The following is a 16,769-nucleotide window of genomic DNA, read 5'->3' as shown; positions in this document are numbered from 1 at the left end:
CTTTATGTACTGTTGCTTGCACTTGCCTCTATGTTGCTTTAAAGACATTTTGTTCCCCAGTGGAACTGTTTCTCCTTCTGCCTGCCTCAACACATTTCAGCACTATGTGTATTTGTAAAATAGTTAAAATTCACTGACTTTACTGCTTTTCTGCTGGTCATATTCAGAGGAAGGTAATATAAATCCAGAATTTAAAAAGAGCACAGCAACCTGGGTTTAGCAGACTAACTTGGCAATATATCTGGTTTGGAGCCTTCTGAGGTTAGGGAGAGAAATGGAAAAAAAAACCCGTAAGGTGCTGTGGTCTTGAAACTGGTATGAGGCTAGGAATAGGACCATAGGAAGCTCTGCAAATTCAGAAAGCTCTCAGAAATGTCTTTTGCTTTGAAGCCTTATCTTTGAAAGATGAGTACTAATTCTGTTGTCTTCTTTCAGTGGTTTCTCCTACAGGCTCTAGACCCCCAAGCCGTAATTGGAATAATGAAATGCCTGGAGACGAAGAGCTTGGTTTTGAGGCAGCTGTTGCTGCTCTTGGTAAGTGTCTTTTGCAAGAAAAGTCTGCCTTCATCCGTGTTTGGCATACTTTCCCATTTTGAATGGTGAGAGTTAGTAGTTCATTCCAGTTTGGTGCAGAAATAGAAGTGTTTGCAGAGTTTGAGAGAACCAGATGCAGGATTCTACGTGCCTGGGTTGAGGTATCTTTGCAAAGCTGTGAAGAAATGGAAGGAGAATACGGGGTGAGAACTCAGTGTTTAGGTAGTAACATGAATTTCAGCTTTCTCTTTGGTCCTTTGTCATGAAATACGTATTTTCTAGACTTCAGTGGAAATGGACAGAGAACAAAAGGCAATAATTTCTGAAGGGATTAGGCAGTGGTAGTGAAAGACTAGCAAAAGTACTCTCAAGCATTATCATATAATTCAGGATCTTAGCGTGATACTGAATTCTTGCCTCATTTGTTCCAACAACAAAGCAGTGATATATATATATGTTATGTTGACAATACTGTATGCATGTTTTAAAGCAGTATGCAGAAAGGAATAAAATTGATTAGACAAAGCCTTTTCTCTGTTGCCTCATCTCTGAAAGAAAGAGGATTAGTTTTTTATGGTGTTAGAATGCTGGCTTGTACAAAAGGTTTGTTTCAGTATAGGGTTGCAGGCTTGCCTGGACTCTTCTTGTGGCCTTTGAGTATCTGGTTGTTCTGACAGTTGTATTACTTAGTATTCTAGGGACAGACTGCATCTTCTCTTTATTCATGGCCTATTCTTGAAGTTAACAGAAAAATAGGGGGAGAAAAATCTTATTTTACTTGTAACTAACAATGAGGTAAATAAAACAGTCTGAGGTATAGACAGTGCTCAGGATGTAGTGTAGTCCCATGAGCTCACTTGTCTCTTCATCCTCTCTTTTATGGGCTGCAGGTATGAAAACAACTGTCAGTGAAGCAGAACATCCTCTGTTGTGTGAAGGCACACGAAGGGAGAAAGGGGATTTGGCTCTAGCCCTGATGATTACTTACAAGGATGATCAGTCTAAGCTGAAGAAGGTGAGTTTGCCTTTGAAACGGGAGAGAGAGAAGGAAGGTAAAACCATGTTTGGGTTTTGATAGTTTTGCCAGTGAGTTTAAGTTGCTATGTCACATACTGATGTTTTACAAGCTATGTTCTGGTATTTATATTCGTGCACTGCTGCAAAACCTGATTGTAGAGAGTGTATTGCCCTGGGAGAGGCATTCTTTCTATAGGTTTCTTCAGATCCAGTCAGGAGATGTGTTGTCACTCCTTTTATTGCTAAGACAAGTCCACTCCTAGGGGTTTTCGGTGTGCAGTCTGTGTGTGGTCTGGGAATTGCATGTTTTGCTGCAGGGATGTTGGCTTGCAGTACAGTAGAGCTAGCAAAGCCTCTGTTTCTTAACCTCTCATCTCTTTGATATACTAGTTCAGTACACCCGTGTCTTAATTTCCTATGCAAGAGAGAGAGTAAAACTCTGCCTGTGCACCCCAAAGGAAGAAAAAACATTGAAAACTGCTGAAGCTTCAGAAAGGGTTTTATTAATCTTTTATATTCAGAAATCCTCCTACACAGCAAGAACTACGTTATTAGTGTCTTTTTGTCTCCTAAAAGAGAAGCATTTTTGCTATACTCTTCTCCAGGGAATAATAGGGACACTCTGATATCAATCATCTGCGCATAAATGGTCTGTCAGACTTGTGGTGTTGATTAAATATGGAGAACAAACAAAAGAAGTGGACAAACACCTCAGATGTGATGATGAATTGTTCCCCAATTACATAATGAATTGCAGCAAGAAAATGTTACTGTAGGCCAGTATAAAGCAGTTTCTCTAGTGGCTTTGCCAGTTTCTCAGTAATGTATGACAGGATTTTCTGAATGGTGAGTGTGGAATTTTTGTGACTTAAACAACATATGGCAAAACTAAATTTAGTGTTCTCCATTCTGTCCTTGATATATCAGAATTGCTTATTTTTTGTGAGGTTTGGGTGCTTTTCAAGTAAAGCCACTGGCTGTTTCAAGAGAGAATGTGATATTACCGCGTCTTTGCTTCCTCAAGTAATACAGGCCACATGGCTCTCAACTGTGCATTGAATTGCTCTTTGGTGCAGGAAGATGATGCATATTTTCTAGAAAATAAACATTTTCTTTTTTTCTCCAACAAATTAAATTTGTTGTCCACCAGGAAGTTGATTTGGTATTTTCCCCTCTTTGTCTTAGTGTCATGCCTGGTCTCTTACCCTTCTGCTGAGTGCCTTTTTTCCTTTTTTTTTTTTTCCCCTTGTTGTTAAAGATTTTAGACAAACTCCTGGACAGAGAGAGTCAAACTCACAAACCACAGACACTGAGTTCCTTCTACTCATCCAGCAAGCCTACAGTTGCAAATCAAAAATCTCCTTCCAAACATGCTGCTCAGTCTGCTGCAGCTATCCAGCAGCTTCCAGGGACTTCTGTCACTCAGCAAGCTGCTGTAAGCACTGCAGTCCAGAGCAGTCCTGAGAACTTTGTGGAGAAGAGTACACAGGGTAAGGAGTGCTTTGTAACAGCTATGCTAAAATTTTCCATAGTTACAGCCTATTTTTCCAAATCTTGGGTTAAATGTTCTTGGCCTAGTGTCAGATAATCTGCTTTATAACTGAAAGAAAACTGAGATAATCCTGTTCATAAATACCATTTGTTTTATAAAAATCCTTTATCTTTTGATATTTGTATCTTTTAAATGGCCATGTCAGGTTTTAGAAATACAGAAACAAGATGATGTTTCCCTTGTCACTGTTCTGTTTATGCAGAGAGCTCTCAGAGGTCCCCCTGTGAGCCAGCTGCAGAGGCCACTGTTTTGAAACAAGAGGGAAAGGTCCCCAGTCGTCTGGCCCTTGGAAACCGAGGTGGATACAATGGGAGATGCTGGGGTTCACCTGTCAGGCAGAAGAAGAAACACACAGGTGAGAATGGACTAACCTAGTGCTCTGTTGGGCAGTCTGCTGGAGTGTACCCAGAAAAGCCAGAGAGGAATTTTTTTACAAGGACGTGTAGTGATGTGACAAAAGGTAACAGCTTTAAACTGTGAAAGGGGGGAGAGATTTAGATTGGATGTTAGGAAGAAATTCTTTATTGTGAAGGTCATGAGGCTCTGAACAGGTTGCACAGAGAAGTGGTGGATGCCCCATCCCTGGGAATGTTCAAGACCAGGTTGGATGGGCTTTGAGCAACTCTGTGACTCTGGGATTTTACATGTCAGCCTTTCCTGAACAACAGAAGCAGCTGAGTGTCTCTGAGGTGTTAGACATGGACAAATAAGATTTGCTCCATAAATTTCCTGCCCCTTTCTATATGGCAAGATACCATGCCTTTCTTGCACCAGTTATGTTCTGTGTGATGGATAGATACCTCGAGTTGAGTGACTCTTGTCTCTGGGAGTGCAGCACTGTGCTCCTGGATCCAGAAACAAATTCAGAGAAGTTGCTGCCTCTCTACACTTCTTGGGAAGGGTATAAATTAAAGGCAGAGGATGTGAAGGTTGTGCAGCATATATCTGAAGGCTTTTCTTCCTATTCTTATAATCTGTAGAAATTGACTTGGTATGTATATTTGCTTCGTGTTGTTATCTTCTGCCACAAAGCTTGGCAGGTGGAGTGAGGGGCTGTGAGTGGTGTGAAGGGGGAAATAAAGATACCTTGTTCTTGGACTGTTCTTCGTTTTAATCCAAGAACTACAAAATGACACTCATATCTGTGGCCAAATTGATTTAGTTTAATCTCTCTTAATTTACAGTGAGTGCCTGTCAGCCCTAAGGCAGTCACTGACTGACACAACTGATCTCAGTTGGTACTGCAGGTAATAGAGTTTGGAATTTACTTACCTGCATTGCATTTACCAGCCCTGGTGACGTTTCTGTATTGGTCTGGTGTTGTAGGTATGGCTAGTATTGACAGCAGTGCTCCTGAAACCACCTCTGACAGTTCTCCAACACTCAGTCGGCGTCCCCTACGTGGGGGCTGGGCAGCAACATCCTGGGGCAGAGGACAGGACAGTGACAGCATCAGCAGTTCTTCAAGTGATTCACTGGGGTCTTCCTCTTCCAGTGGCAGTAGGAGAGCCAGTGGGGGAGCCCGTGCAAAGACTGTGGAAGTTGGCAGGTAATGAATAATACCAATGCACAGAGGCAACCTTTAGGCCTGATGCTGGGGGCCTGGCACGTGTGCATCAGGAAACACTTTATGGGGAAAATTTGCTTTGTTTCCTCTGAACCCTAAAGACAGGAGCTCCAGCTGGAAAATTTAGGGTTCTTGTCTGAAAGATTGCTCTGTGTTTCTTCTAGGTATAAAGGGAGGCGGCTGGAGAGCCATGCTCCTCATGTCCCAAACCAGCCCTCAGAGGCAGCTGCTCACTTCTACTTTGAATTGGCCAAGACAGTCCTTATCAAAGCAGGTGGAAATAGCAGTACCTCTATCTTCACCCACCCTTCCTCCAGTGGTGGGCACCAGGGACCACACCGCAACCTTCACCTCTGCGCCTTTGAGATTGGGCTGTATGCACTAGGGCTGCACAACTTTGTGTCTCCCAACTGGCTCTCTCGAACTTATTCCTCCCACGTCTCTTGGATCACAGGTTACAGCAAAACTTTATTGGGAGGCTTACTTTTGGGCAAGAGGTGTGGGGTAGGGGGAGGCAAGCTTGTTCTTGAAAATGGTGATGCTGATGTGCTGTAGGAGCCATGTAAGCAGCTCACACAGCTACAGTAGTTGCTAATCAGCAGTGATTTACACAGTGGTGCTTACTTTGGCCTGGAAAGTTCTTGTGATTTCTTTCTTCTTGTTTGTACTGCAACATGCTAAAAAGCCCACTGCTCATAAGAGACTGGTCTTTACCTCTCCTTCAGAGGTAAGTTGAAGAGACAGACATTTGTCAAGTCTGAACATGTTCTTTGGCTGTGTTCAGTTTTCACTTTCCTTCTCCTTCTGATTGCACCCATACATACAACCTATCCATATGGCTTCTAGAGGCCTAAACCCCACACCTTTGAAAAGTCATGTTTTCCTGACATGATGAAATAGACTGATAATCCAGACTGGTTTATGGGTACTAAAATCAGCTATAGCAAGTACATTTTGGTGTTTACCATGCATTTTAGCTTAACTTAGGTAATGGTGTCCTCACTCACCACTTGCTCGTGGAGGGCTCGTTTGTCCATTGTTTTGGGAGGAAGCACTTAAATTTGGTGTGACTCTTAAGGGAAGCAACTGGGCTGTGTCACCGCTCCCAAAGGAAATGAACAATGCACCTGCTGTTGAGAGAAAGCTGTCTGTAACTGTGCTGAGCATACAGTGGTGTGAGTGTCTCTCTCACTCTTCCTCTTAGGGCAGGCCATGGAGATTGGTAGTGCAGCCTTGAACATCTTGGTGGAGTGTTGGGATGGACATCTGACTCCCCCAGAGGTGGCATCATTGGCAGACAGAGCTTCACGGGCCAGAGACTCCAACATGGTGCGGGCAGCTGCTGAACTGGCACTCAGCTGCCTGCCTCATGCCCATGCCCTGAACCCAAACGAGATCCAGAGGGCTCTGGTGCAGTGTAAGGAGCAGGTGAGTGTCATTTGGCAGCTGCTAGTGGAGGCTGATTTCTAGCATCAAGGATGTGCTGCTGTTACACATGGGCTTGGCTCCTTTGCTACTACCCAGCCTTAATCCCTGGATGTTTCATTAATAACACTGATTGTTCTGTTGCGTGGCATCTGGCTGGTCCCTATAGTGTTAGTGCCTTGTACTTCTCCTTGTAGGTATTCCTTCTTGTGTGTTTTGTTCTACGTTCTTAACTATTTCTTTTGTTTCACTGCTCCAGGACAACCTGATGCTGGAAAAAGCCTGCATGGCAGTAGAGGAGGCAGCCAAAGGAGGTGGTGTGTACCCAGAAGTCCTCTTTGAAGTAGCTCATCAGTGGTACTGGCTTTATGAACAGACTGTTGGTGGGACCCCAGCCCAGAGAGAAGGTGCCACTGGCTGCAGCGCTGGTGGCGCACGGGCCGCGTCTGAAGCAGCGCGTGGCTTGGCAGACAGCCGGGTGACCTCAGAGCCAACCACGGTGACAGTGGCAGCTGCAGTAACTGCGGCAGCAACCGTCATGCCAGTGATCTCTGTGGGGTCGACCATGTACCAGCAGCACACGGTGGCAGGGCCAGCAATGGCACATACACACACACAGGGTCTGCACCCTTACACCACCCTTCAGACTCACATCCCCTGCAATCCGCAGTACATCGGACACACTATCCAGCACATGCCGCGCCCAGCTGTCTTCCCGGTCCCTGGCTCGGCGTACCCGCAGGTGAGTTTTGGCTGTGCCTTGTTATTTACTGTGATTTTGTGTGGCTGCTTCTGGGGGAGTATGTTGGAGTGGGGACAGCATGGGGCTCAGACCTGTCGTGACTTAAGATCAAGCTTATGCTTTCACTTGCCAGTTGGTGACACTTACTTTGGCCCTCCAGCTCAGCATTTGCCCAATAAGGAGCCTTCTGTGGCTGCATTTAAAGTCTCAAGAGAATATAAAATATAATACATCAGTAGTTTTTAACTTCTGTTGTTCTATAGTTTCTCAGAAAGTACCGGACAGAAAGCTTGTCTTCTTGAGAGCTTGCAGGCTAAATGCAGACTACACTGGGAAAAGCAAATAAAGGTTATTTTAATCTTTGCCTATTTTTAAAAGTCTTAGAGTGGTTTTCTGCAAACTTAGGTTTCTAAAAGGAGGAGGAGCAAGCAGATGTAATGCTCATGCGGTGCAAGATTCCTCCTTTGCTTCCTTCAGACTGGACTTTTCAAGCTCTGGGGGTGGTGTGGGCACATGATGTTTTGAGTTACTTCTAAATGGTCAGGTGGAGTAGACATGACTGTTGCATGTCTTCTGTTGTAGGGTGTCCATCCCGCATTCATAGGGGCGCAGTACCCTTACTCAGTAACAGCCCCATCCCTGGCAGCTACAGCAGTGTCCTTCCCTGGCGTGCCCGTCCCCTCCATGACGCAGATCGCCGTGCATCCCTACCACAGCGAGACGGGACTGTCGCTGTCTTCCAACGTAGCACGTAAGTTACACTCTGGGCTGGGCAGCAGAGCTTTCTGTTACTGCCTCTTGGCAGTTCCCCAGTGAGGTCCTGTTCCTCAGTGATTACAAGTGGAATGAGGGTTTTGCACTGAAAAGTTCTGGCCAAATTCATGCCGTTCTAAAGGTGTGCATGCTCAGGGGTACTGGGATTCCCAAGGGGGCCCCATACCGCTAGCAGAGAGAAACTTCTGTTCAGCTGAATTTCCAGTATGAGATTATTTTGGCCTCAAGACTAAATAATGTTTGGAGCTCTTGTGGCCTTTTTGACTTCTAAAAAAGCTTCATTCCTGCCCTGCTTTGTGCAAGGTGAGCATAGGTGATTTTGAGCAGACTCATGTAATTCTGTTGGGTGAGATGAACAGAGTGCAGGAAGCAGGCAGACTTCTGCTGCGGAAGCACTACTGAATGTCTTTTGCTGCCTGAAAGGATTAGAGGCAGACAGTGCCCAAATGTGGAACTATCAGAGATGATGGATGTTTTGTCAGAGTCATGTCAATGGCATTTGGAATGGTTGCTCATGTGTTGTGCCTAGGGCTTGAGCAATGGTGAAAACCTATCAAGTAGTGTGTAGCACTGGGACAACAGATGTTGACTGGATTGTGGACTTGGTGTCGTTGCCATGGAATTTTGCACCACTGGGTCATGCTTGACACCAATCTCTGCTAACCCCCCATTGGAGAGGCTGTAATATTTCCCTGGTCTTACAGTGTGTTGCAACTCGCCAGGTTCTGGAAGAGTTTTGTTGGCCTCCTTCATATTTAGGCTATCAGGAGAATCATTTCATTTATTTTTTATCCTGTATTTTGATGCTAAAAAGCCACCACAAAAGCAAATAAAACAGTCCTGAAGGCCTTAGGATCTGATAGCTGCCAGCCTTAGCCACAGTCTGATGCTGTGACTTTTCATTGTGAGAATCCATTTCTGTACTCCTCCGAAGTGTTATGAGTCTTCCAGTAGTGCTAATTCATCCTAGAACACTTAAAATACTGAAAGGAGAAAACAACCCCTCCCCTTCCAGTTGCCATTGTTTACAGCTTCCATAAACTTATTTTCAGTTCTTACAGTATTGTTTCAGTGTTCCTGAGGTAGAGAATCATGTGGTGATGCTTGAGCTCTGGCAGTAATTTAGCTCATTCTTAAGGGTTATTCTCCTTGGCCACGCTTCAAACGCAGTATGAATTTTGCCCCACTTTGTGAGTTGTTTGGCACTCTCTGTCTCTTTGGTTGAGGTCAGACAGATCTTTCCTGGGAGACACATTGTTCTCAGGTATTCAACTATTCACTAGCAAACATGGAGGGGAAAAAAAAAAGGAACTTACAGCATTTCTCAAATTGGTGTAGTAGCATCACAGAGAAGCCATGAAATAAGGGTAACACTTTGCATACACCTAATGGCATCTGTGCTCTGGAGTTCTCAAGCAAACCTTGCTTTTTATTCTATGTGTTTTTTTTGAGAGGTACAGATAAATTTGAGTCTTTTCAAAGTGCAGGGTTAACTGCTGTCAGTACAAGTTTAGGTGGTACAATGCAATGGATTTGCATTTGAAATGTGTAACTTCCCTTGAGTTTGCCCATACTGGTTAAGTTCTGAAGGTGACAGCTTCTCAAGTCTCTTTGCTGTTTTTACTGCTGATACATGCCTTGCTGCCAGCGTGTGCAGTGACTGTTCTTTCCAAGGATGGACTGGAGGTCAGCCTCCAGTAACAGCCTGCTTGAACAGAGTGACATCTGTTACACAGCTGAAGTGGAAGAACCTTGCATTGTTGGACTTGATCTTTGAGTGACTTAATTCTGTTCCTGCTCAGTAATTTTCCTAGCAATTTCTCATTAGATGTATACATACACATGATTGCTTCCTTGGACAAGAAATCAGAACCAAATGCTTTATTTAATAATAGCAAAGGCCTTTGAATCAACACACATATTTACAAGTAAAACATGGATTTTGTGCATGTTCACGAGATACTTGAGAAGAAATGGACACACATGTAACTGATCAGGCCCACCTTGCAGACAGAATAGAGCTGTTCCTGGCCCATTGTATTTCAGTTGTAAGCCTGTGGGTTTTGGTTGCTGTATTGTTCTGATTAGGGGAACATAACCCTAGATTGGCAGGGGGCAGTCAGACGGAGGAGATGATGTCCCAAGTAAACCTTCTTTTAGGCTGGGTCCTAATGCTGCTGTTTTGCTCTCTTCAGTAGGCAGTGTCCATGCAGGATCAACGTTCCCAGCGATTCAGGGTGCTTCCTTGACAACTCTGTCCTCACAGCCCAACTCCCTTGTTACAGGGGGTTTTCCTGCCGAGGATGAGCAGCACAGTCAGCCTGTGAGCCCCCAGGGTCTGCACTACCTCCACTCTGCATACCGAGTTGGTAAGGATTTCTGTAGCCCTGTTGAGAGGGATTCAGGGCAAGGCTGCAGGTTTCACTGTCAGTTTGGCAATTTGCTACTGCACCTGAGAGACATGGGCAAAGCGAGTTGATGATCAGATGTGGAGTCTAAAAATGAAGGCAAAGCATTGTAAGATTGAACAATTGCTTTTCAGGACTGTCAGAGCAGAAAAGAAAGCTAAGTGGGTTAGACCTGAGAAGAGTCTTGCCTTGCAGCAGATGTACATAAAGGAGCCTGAATAGGGCTCCAAGGATGTGACTGTGCAAGTTGTGACTATTGATAAAATAATATTTGGCCCCTGCTGCTCATGGATGGGGAGCGCATGTCTCTAGTTTAATACAAGCTGAGTCTTTAGATGCACAAAGGGAAGTGCCCTGTGCCTTCCAGTTAATTTGTTGAAGATAGATACAGAGGTAACTTATATTTAGTGAAGAGTGGGTATGTAATTAGCATTCCTTTCCCATTCACACTGGTTATGAAAAAATGAGTGTCTGCCTGAATTGCCATTGGTACAAGGGTACAGTCTTAGGGTTTGGGATTAAGCTTAGTGAGCTACTGTAGTAGTATGTAGGAAGCTACTTTTACATGCTCATGGTCCAACCCAGTGGATACTGGTGTAGGAGAGGGAAGCCTCTAAAATAAGCAAAGGAAGAGAAACAGCAAGAAAATGGAAGGAAATGTGACTATTTTGTTGAAAGCTAAAATAGTGAGTACTTGTTAGCTAGAAAGGGGTGCAGACACTTAAAATATCATAGTGGTAATTGGCAAGCCATGGAGGGTTTTTAATAACCTGAGTAAGAGAAAGGCATAGGCAGGGAAGACTGTCTGGAAGATCAAGACATGGCACATGTTGATATTTGAATACTGTTCAAATGGGTGGATTTGTGTGAAGAATTGTAATGGCATAAGTGAAATGTTTGCAGATTGGCAATACTGCAGCTCAGTGGTGGCCTGTTGTCTTTGCAGCAGAGCAGGTTGGTTTGGGTAGCTTCTCTGTTGCAAAATTTAGATCAAAAGCTTTGCTTTCAGGACATCTCTTGTAGTGCAGCCTTTGGGGCTCTCTGCTTGATGCTGCTGTGGGTGCCTGAGTGTCTCTTTGCAGCTGTGGTGAGGGATGATGGCTGTGTAAGTTTCCCAGCCTGGAGCAGCAGATCCAGATGTTCCTGCAGATAGTTCCTGTGCTGGCAGGCTCCAAGATTGGCCTTTTGTTTCTCTCTGGACTCTTTGCAGCTGTGGAATTTTCTGTTGGTGAAGGACAGGCAAGTCAGGTTGTGTTGCAGTGAGTGAAATACTAGACTAAGCCTTACTGGGCAGAAGTGCTGCTTGACTGTGGCTGCCCCTTTCTCACAGGGATGCTGGCTCTGGAGATGCTTGGCCGAAGAGCTCACAACGACCATCCCAACAACTTCTCCCGCAGCCCGCCCTACACTGAGGATGTAAAATGGCTCCTTGGGTTAGCTGCAAAGTTAGGTAAGGCTCAGAGCAGTACTTAACGCAAATCCACCTGCTGGGATTTGGGCCATGGTGGGAAGAAGCCTCTTGAAGGAGTGAGACTTCAAAGATTGGGTGAGCCTGATATTGATCCCATTCCGAAAAGTGTTTCAGAAGATCCCTACTGCTCTTTCATCCACTCACTTGTCCCATTTTTGGGTTCTGTAGGCATGCTGTTTAATTTTGAGGATGAAGTACATGAGATTGGTCAGGGTTCAGAGCTTGTATCTCTTCCATTCTATAATATCAATTCTTTCTTTTCCATTTCCACTATATTGTAGGTATTCCTCTTTATGTATATTTATACCTTCTTTGAAGACTTTTTATAGCAATAGGTGCTCAAACTACCTATTTTTGGGGGTAGTTTGTTTTTACTTCCATTTTGCTCTTGGATATTTTTTGTCAGCTCATTTTTTAAATTCTTTCATAAGCAGTAAGAACTTAAAAAACCTTTACAAACAGCCTATTTTGTGGCACAGCTTCTGCTGCTCCTGCTGGCAGGGCTCCACTATAGGAAATGGTGGGGAAGCTTGACTTATGTCTACAGCCTCCTTAAAGCCTGAGTGCTGAACCGTCTAGGTGCTGCCTTGATGAGCAGTCAGGAAACAATGGAGAAGGTACAGTGTTATCCTTGTCTTTCTAGTTACCTTGCCATGTTAGTTTTCTTTTACATCTCATTTAAAGAAAGGTGAATTTGGGAACACCAATAACTGAGGTGGTACCTGATTTTTCCTCAGGCCTGATGGGTATAGCAGAATCTTCTCTGTACCTTGACGATGAGTTTGCTAGACTGTCTCCCCCAGCCTGCTGGAGGATGCATTACACTGAGGAGAAGGTGGTCCAGATCCAGGTTCTTGCTGAAGTGTGATTTCTTGTGTCTGTTATCTTAGCACTGTTGTTCTGACTTCCTTCTGTGCAGGTGTAAACTACGTGCATCAGTTTTGCGTTGGTGCAGCCAAGGGGGTGCTGAGCCCTTTTGTGCTCCAGGAGATCCTCATGGAAGCTCTACAGAGGCTCAACCCTGCCCATGTGCACAACCACCTGCGCACCCCAGCCTTCCACCAGCTGGTGCAGAGGTGCCAGCAGGCCTATATGCAGGTAAAGTATGGCTTATCTTCCTGCCTCCATTGCCTGCCTTGCAGGTGCTGCCTGTTATGTGCAGAGGGCAAGGGGCCTTGGGCACTGAGAGCTGAAGTGGTCCATTTTCTGATGCATCCTTCTCCCTCAGCAGGGACTGGAATAGATAGCACTTGCCTGTATGGGGGCTGCATGCAAAGGAGATCATTGTACTGCTTCTGCCAAGGCCTTCCGCCTCCTGTGCTCTTCCACGCAGGCTGGGGTGATTGTGTGTCTTCCCCCTCCAAATGCTACCTGTGCCCTTTAACTTCTGAACTTTCTTTGCTATGTTTACAAGCCCCTGTCCACCCTGTCCCTAGCCCATGCTTTTCACTTGCCTTGTTAGTAGTAGCCTGTTTTCCCCTGTTCACGATGCCCTGGCATGGCTGTCTGGAGTGCCAGTGCTGACACAACCAGTGGAAATGGTTGGTCAGCTGCCAGTACAGGTATCCCAGGCTTTGTTGAAACCAGTGTTTCAGTGAGCCAGCTGGGATACCAAAGCTTCCTGTTCTTTAAAATAGTGCAGTCAGGACACCTCATATATACCTGCTTCTCTTGACTAAATGACTGAAGGGTGATGCTGTAGCCATATTGTCCAGTTCAGATTAACTGTTCTATCACCCTAGACAGTATTTTTGAGACATGACAACTTCTTCATTTGACCTCAAAAGCTAAACCTGCTGGTTTGAGGCCGCCTTTGAGAATCTGATAGAAGTGAGGATGTTAAGCCTAGAGATATTTTGTAGCAATTTGATGTAAACTTTACTCAGCCCATGTCCCTTAGTGAAGGAGATGTGCAGTGACCAGGCTGGGTGTAACCTGCAGAATGAAAGGTTGTGATGGGTGGATGCTGGTAGGATAGAATATTACCTGGCCCTTTAGTCCTGTACTATGGCCCAATTCAGTGCTTATGACATAGAGGGCACTTGCTGATGCCATGTGCTGCATTTTGGTGCTCTGAGGGAGCACTGCCCTTGGGTGTGCTGGAGTGTAGGATACAGCACTGCTGCTTTTGAGGTACTCTGACAGAGCTGTGAGTGTTGGGACCACTGGTGGGTACAGGACAATGTGACCTATTGCCCTGGGAGCTCAATCTTCTGAGTTTAACCAGCAGGAGGGTGGTGCGTAAATGCCTTAAGGCTCTTTCCCTGTTCCCATCCAGTACATCCATCATCGGCTGATCCATCTGACTCCAGCTGACTACGATGACTTTGTGAATGCCATCCGCAGCGCCAGAAGCGCCTTCTGCCTGACTCCCATGGGCATGATGCAGTTCAATGATATTCTCCAGAACCTAAAGCGCAGCAAGCAGACAAAGGAGCTGTGGCAAAGGGTCTCTCTGGAAATGACCACCTTCTCACCATGACATCAGGTGGAGCTGCACGGACACACAACCCTTTGCCTAACATAGCTGTAGTTCCATTTACACCATCCTTCCTTCTGGTGTCTTTTTTTATTTTAGTTTTAACTTGTTGGAAACCACTGATCTGATGTATTTATACCATGACATTCCTCTCCAGCACTGTTGCGTGTTGGCGCTCTGCTTTGCTCGCTCTTCCTCCTCCTTCTCAGTGGGCTGCAGGCTTCAGAAGCATCAGGAAATGAGAAGGAAGTTGAGCTGGCTGCCCTGTGGTGTAGTCACTGCTTTTTTCCCTGAGCCCTGGGAGGCTGTCCTGCGAGCAGTTTGCAGTGTGATTACGCACGTGTTAGAGGGGTTGGGGATTCTGTCTTAAATATTTATTTTGGCATTTATAAATATGTAAACTTTTTTTTTTTTTTTTTTTTTTTTTTGTATGGGCTTCTCTTACTCCACACACCATCTCCTGTTGGGGAGTGGCTGGAACTGCAGTGCACAACGTGTGCTCCCTCCATCCCTTTCAGCAACTCCTGGTGAGAGAAGCTGAGACTGGAGTAGCAGGGCCAGGGCCACCCACCTCTGCAGCTTTCTGCAGCAGCTAAGGACAGAGGCTGGAGCTTGGGCAGTGAGTCTTTGACTGCACCTGAGCTGCCTGGAGACTGCCAGAAGTGCTTGGGCTCTTTCTCAGGAGCGTCCCTCACTGGGCACTGCTGTCTCATAGAATGTTTTGATCCTGGTTATTACAAATTGTACAATCCTGTTTCTTTTGGCTGGGGTATTACTCTCCTGTAATCAGTTTCTTATCCCTCGTCTCTTCCTGATTAAACACTTGTTTTCTTAGACTGACTCTTTTCTCTCTGCTATGATGTTGGCAGTCTGAAGGAGCTGGCCAGCTGTGTGTCAGAGCCCTGGTAGGTAGCTGCTGTGCCCTGGGGAGCAGCAATCCAGCACAAGCTGGGGCCCAAAGGTTTCTTGCCTGGTACTGCTCTGAGAATGATGTGCCTCTGCAGAGGCTGAAGTACGTGTTTGATGAGTATTGGGAAAGTTGTTGGTAAGCCTGAGATGTTCTTCCTACAGTTCTGTGAGTCACTGGATTTCTTTTCTAGCCTTGATACAGCGTGATAATGCAGAGCCTTGTATTTCCCAAGTATTGTGCAGAACAGCAGCTGTTCCCATGTATTTAGAGAGGTACTTGGTGGACTGTGAAAGATACCTAGTAAGGACAGCATTGCTGAAAATTAAATTTAGATAGCTTAAGTGTATTAGCACTTTCAGGGCTTTTGAAAGTGGAAGTTAGATGACTTGTGGATGTTAAGAATCTAATTTCTCAATAGTAATGTATTTTGCTTCTTACTTAGGTTTAGCCAATGAGTATTAGTTTCTGCAAGTTAAAAATATGTGTCTGTTTGATATTTTCAATGATACTCTTAAAAATAACTCATAGGCATAGAGCAAAAGAGATGAATAGGCTCTTTTGGTTTGGCTTTGCACAGGCCAGAGAGTATGACTGGGGTTCTTCTGATTATGCAACAGTAACTATTTAAAGATCTCCTTATAGCTCTGTGTTCCTCCATAAGGTGCTATTTAGATGCTAACTAGAAATGCAGATGGTTGTAATAATAGATTAGTAAGTTCTGTAGTTTTTAAAGTCTGTTGATTATGAGCTGCCTGTTATTGGGCAAAGCTTCTGGATTTGACTGGAGAGCACAGCCTAATAACGTGTGGAAGGTTTGAGTTCCTAGAACACTTCCTGTGCTCTGGTTCTTGCATGTTCAGAACTGTGAAAGGAGCTTAGAGAAAAATGAGTTGTCTAATAAATTTTAATCTTTTCTAATGCTAAAGGAGAACATCTGTGGAAGAGAAGGGAGAATGTTTTAAAAGGAAAGAAGCAGAAAGGAAATGGGTAAAGAGCTGAATGTTAAGTATCAGGAGCAGAAGTGACTTGTAGCAAAGGATTTGGATTGAATATGGAAATGAAATGTCAGAGCTTCATCTGTGATACTGATGGGAAAAATACACTTAGACCCTTAGCAGGCAAGTTTTCAGACCCCTGTATGTGAATTTATTGTTGTTCCTGAGCTATGTCCCTTGAAATATATCTGAGCAAGGACAGAAGAAAATGAGCAAGGAGATGATGATGTTTTTCTTGCCATGTGGCTGTGAGGTTGTTGAGGTATTTTTCCTTTGTAAGAGATGGGATAAACCCTGATGGTCCCAGGAGCATTAATTTCCTTTTAGAACAATGATTACCCACTGTAGTCTGGTTAGTTTGGTCACTATTCTAGGAGTGGGAAAAATATATAGGCTTAGAAATTCTGAAAAGACATTTCAGCATAAAATCTGTATAAGAGGTTGCAGGCATCTCAAATTTCCTTTGACTTTCAGTTACCCATGTGTTTTTTCACTTGGAGTAAAGGTTCTTCAGGACTTTCCAGGCAACACATGAAGTGTCTCTGTCTCTGGACATGTTCATCTATCACCATCTTTCTTGCCTGTTAAAATTTTCTTTTGGAGGCACTTTCTGGGAATATGAGTTAACAGAACAGTATTTGCCTTTGGACTTCAGTGTCTTTACAGCCTATGAACAAGGTGAGTTGGAGCTGTCCTCTAATGAAATGATGTGCCTGGCAACAGGTATGGCTAGAATTAGCTGAAAGGCTCCTCTGTCTAGTTTTGTTTACAGTCCTTACTATTTATTTGGGATTTGTATTTTGGTTTTTGGAGAGCCCATTCAGAACTAGCCTTCTGGAGAGTTGTGGAAACTAAAGTTGAAAATTTCCTTTGCTTGAGCTTGGTTTTTATCAAG

General features: G+C 44.6%; 1 protein-coding gene across 1 annotated transcript in view; it reads left to right on the top strand.

The window, feature by feature from the left end:
• ZSWIM8 (zinc finger SWIM-type containing 8) overlaps window positions 1–14,809 on the top strand; it is a 54,295-nt gene extending 39,486 nt beyond the window's left edge. Inside the window, exons 14-26 of the mRNA XM_056494995.1 lie at window positions 436–534; window positions 1,425–1,549; window positions 2,810–3,041; window positions 3,306–3,458; window positions 4,430–4,652; window positions 4,835–5,124; window positions 5,875–6,098; window positions 6,355–6,837; window positions 7,420–7,588; window positions 9,807–9,980; window positions 11,350–11,469; window positions 12,410–12,588; window positions 13,769–14,809. Coding sequence (XP_056350970.1) covers window positions 436–534; window positions 1,425–1,549; window positions 2,810–3,041; window positions 3,306–3,458; window positions 4,430–4,652; window positions 4,835–5,124; window positions 5,875–6,098; window positions 6,355–6,837; window positions 7,420–7,588; window positions 9,807–9,980; window positions 11,350–11,469; window positions 12,410–12,588; window positions 13,769–13,972 — 2,675 coding nt within the window. The 3' untranslated portion in view covers window positions 13,973–14,809. The remainder of the gene's footprint in view (window positions 1–435; window positions 535–1,424; window positions 1,550–2,809; window positions 3,042–3,305; window positions 3,459–4,429; window positions 4,653–4,834; window positions 5,125–5,874; window positions 6,099–6,354; window positions 6,838–7,419; window positions 7,589–9,806; window positions 9,981–11,349; window positions 11,470–12,409; window positions 12,589–13,768) is intronic.
• Window positions 14,810–16,769: the final 1,960 nt, after the last annotated feature.

The sequence above is a fragment of the Oenanthe melanoleuca genome, chromosome 6 (assembly GCF_029582105.1).
Source record: "Oenanthe melanoleuca isolate GR-GAL-2019-014 chromosome 6, OMel1.0, whole genome shotgun sequence".
Taxonomy (NCBI): Eukaryota; Metazoa; Chordata; class Aves; order Passeriformes; family Muscicapidae; genus Oenanthe; species Oenanthe melanoleuca.
Note: the sequence above shows the minus strand (reverse complement) of the source record. Positions and strands in the feature narration are given on the sequence as shown.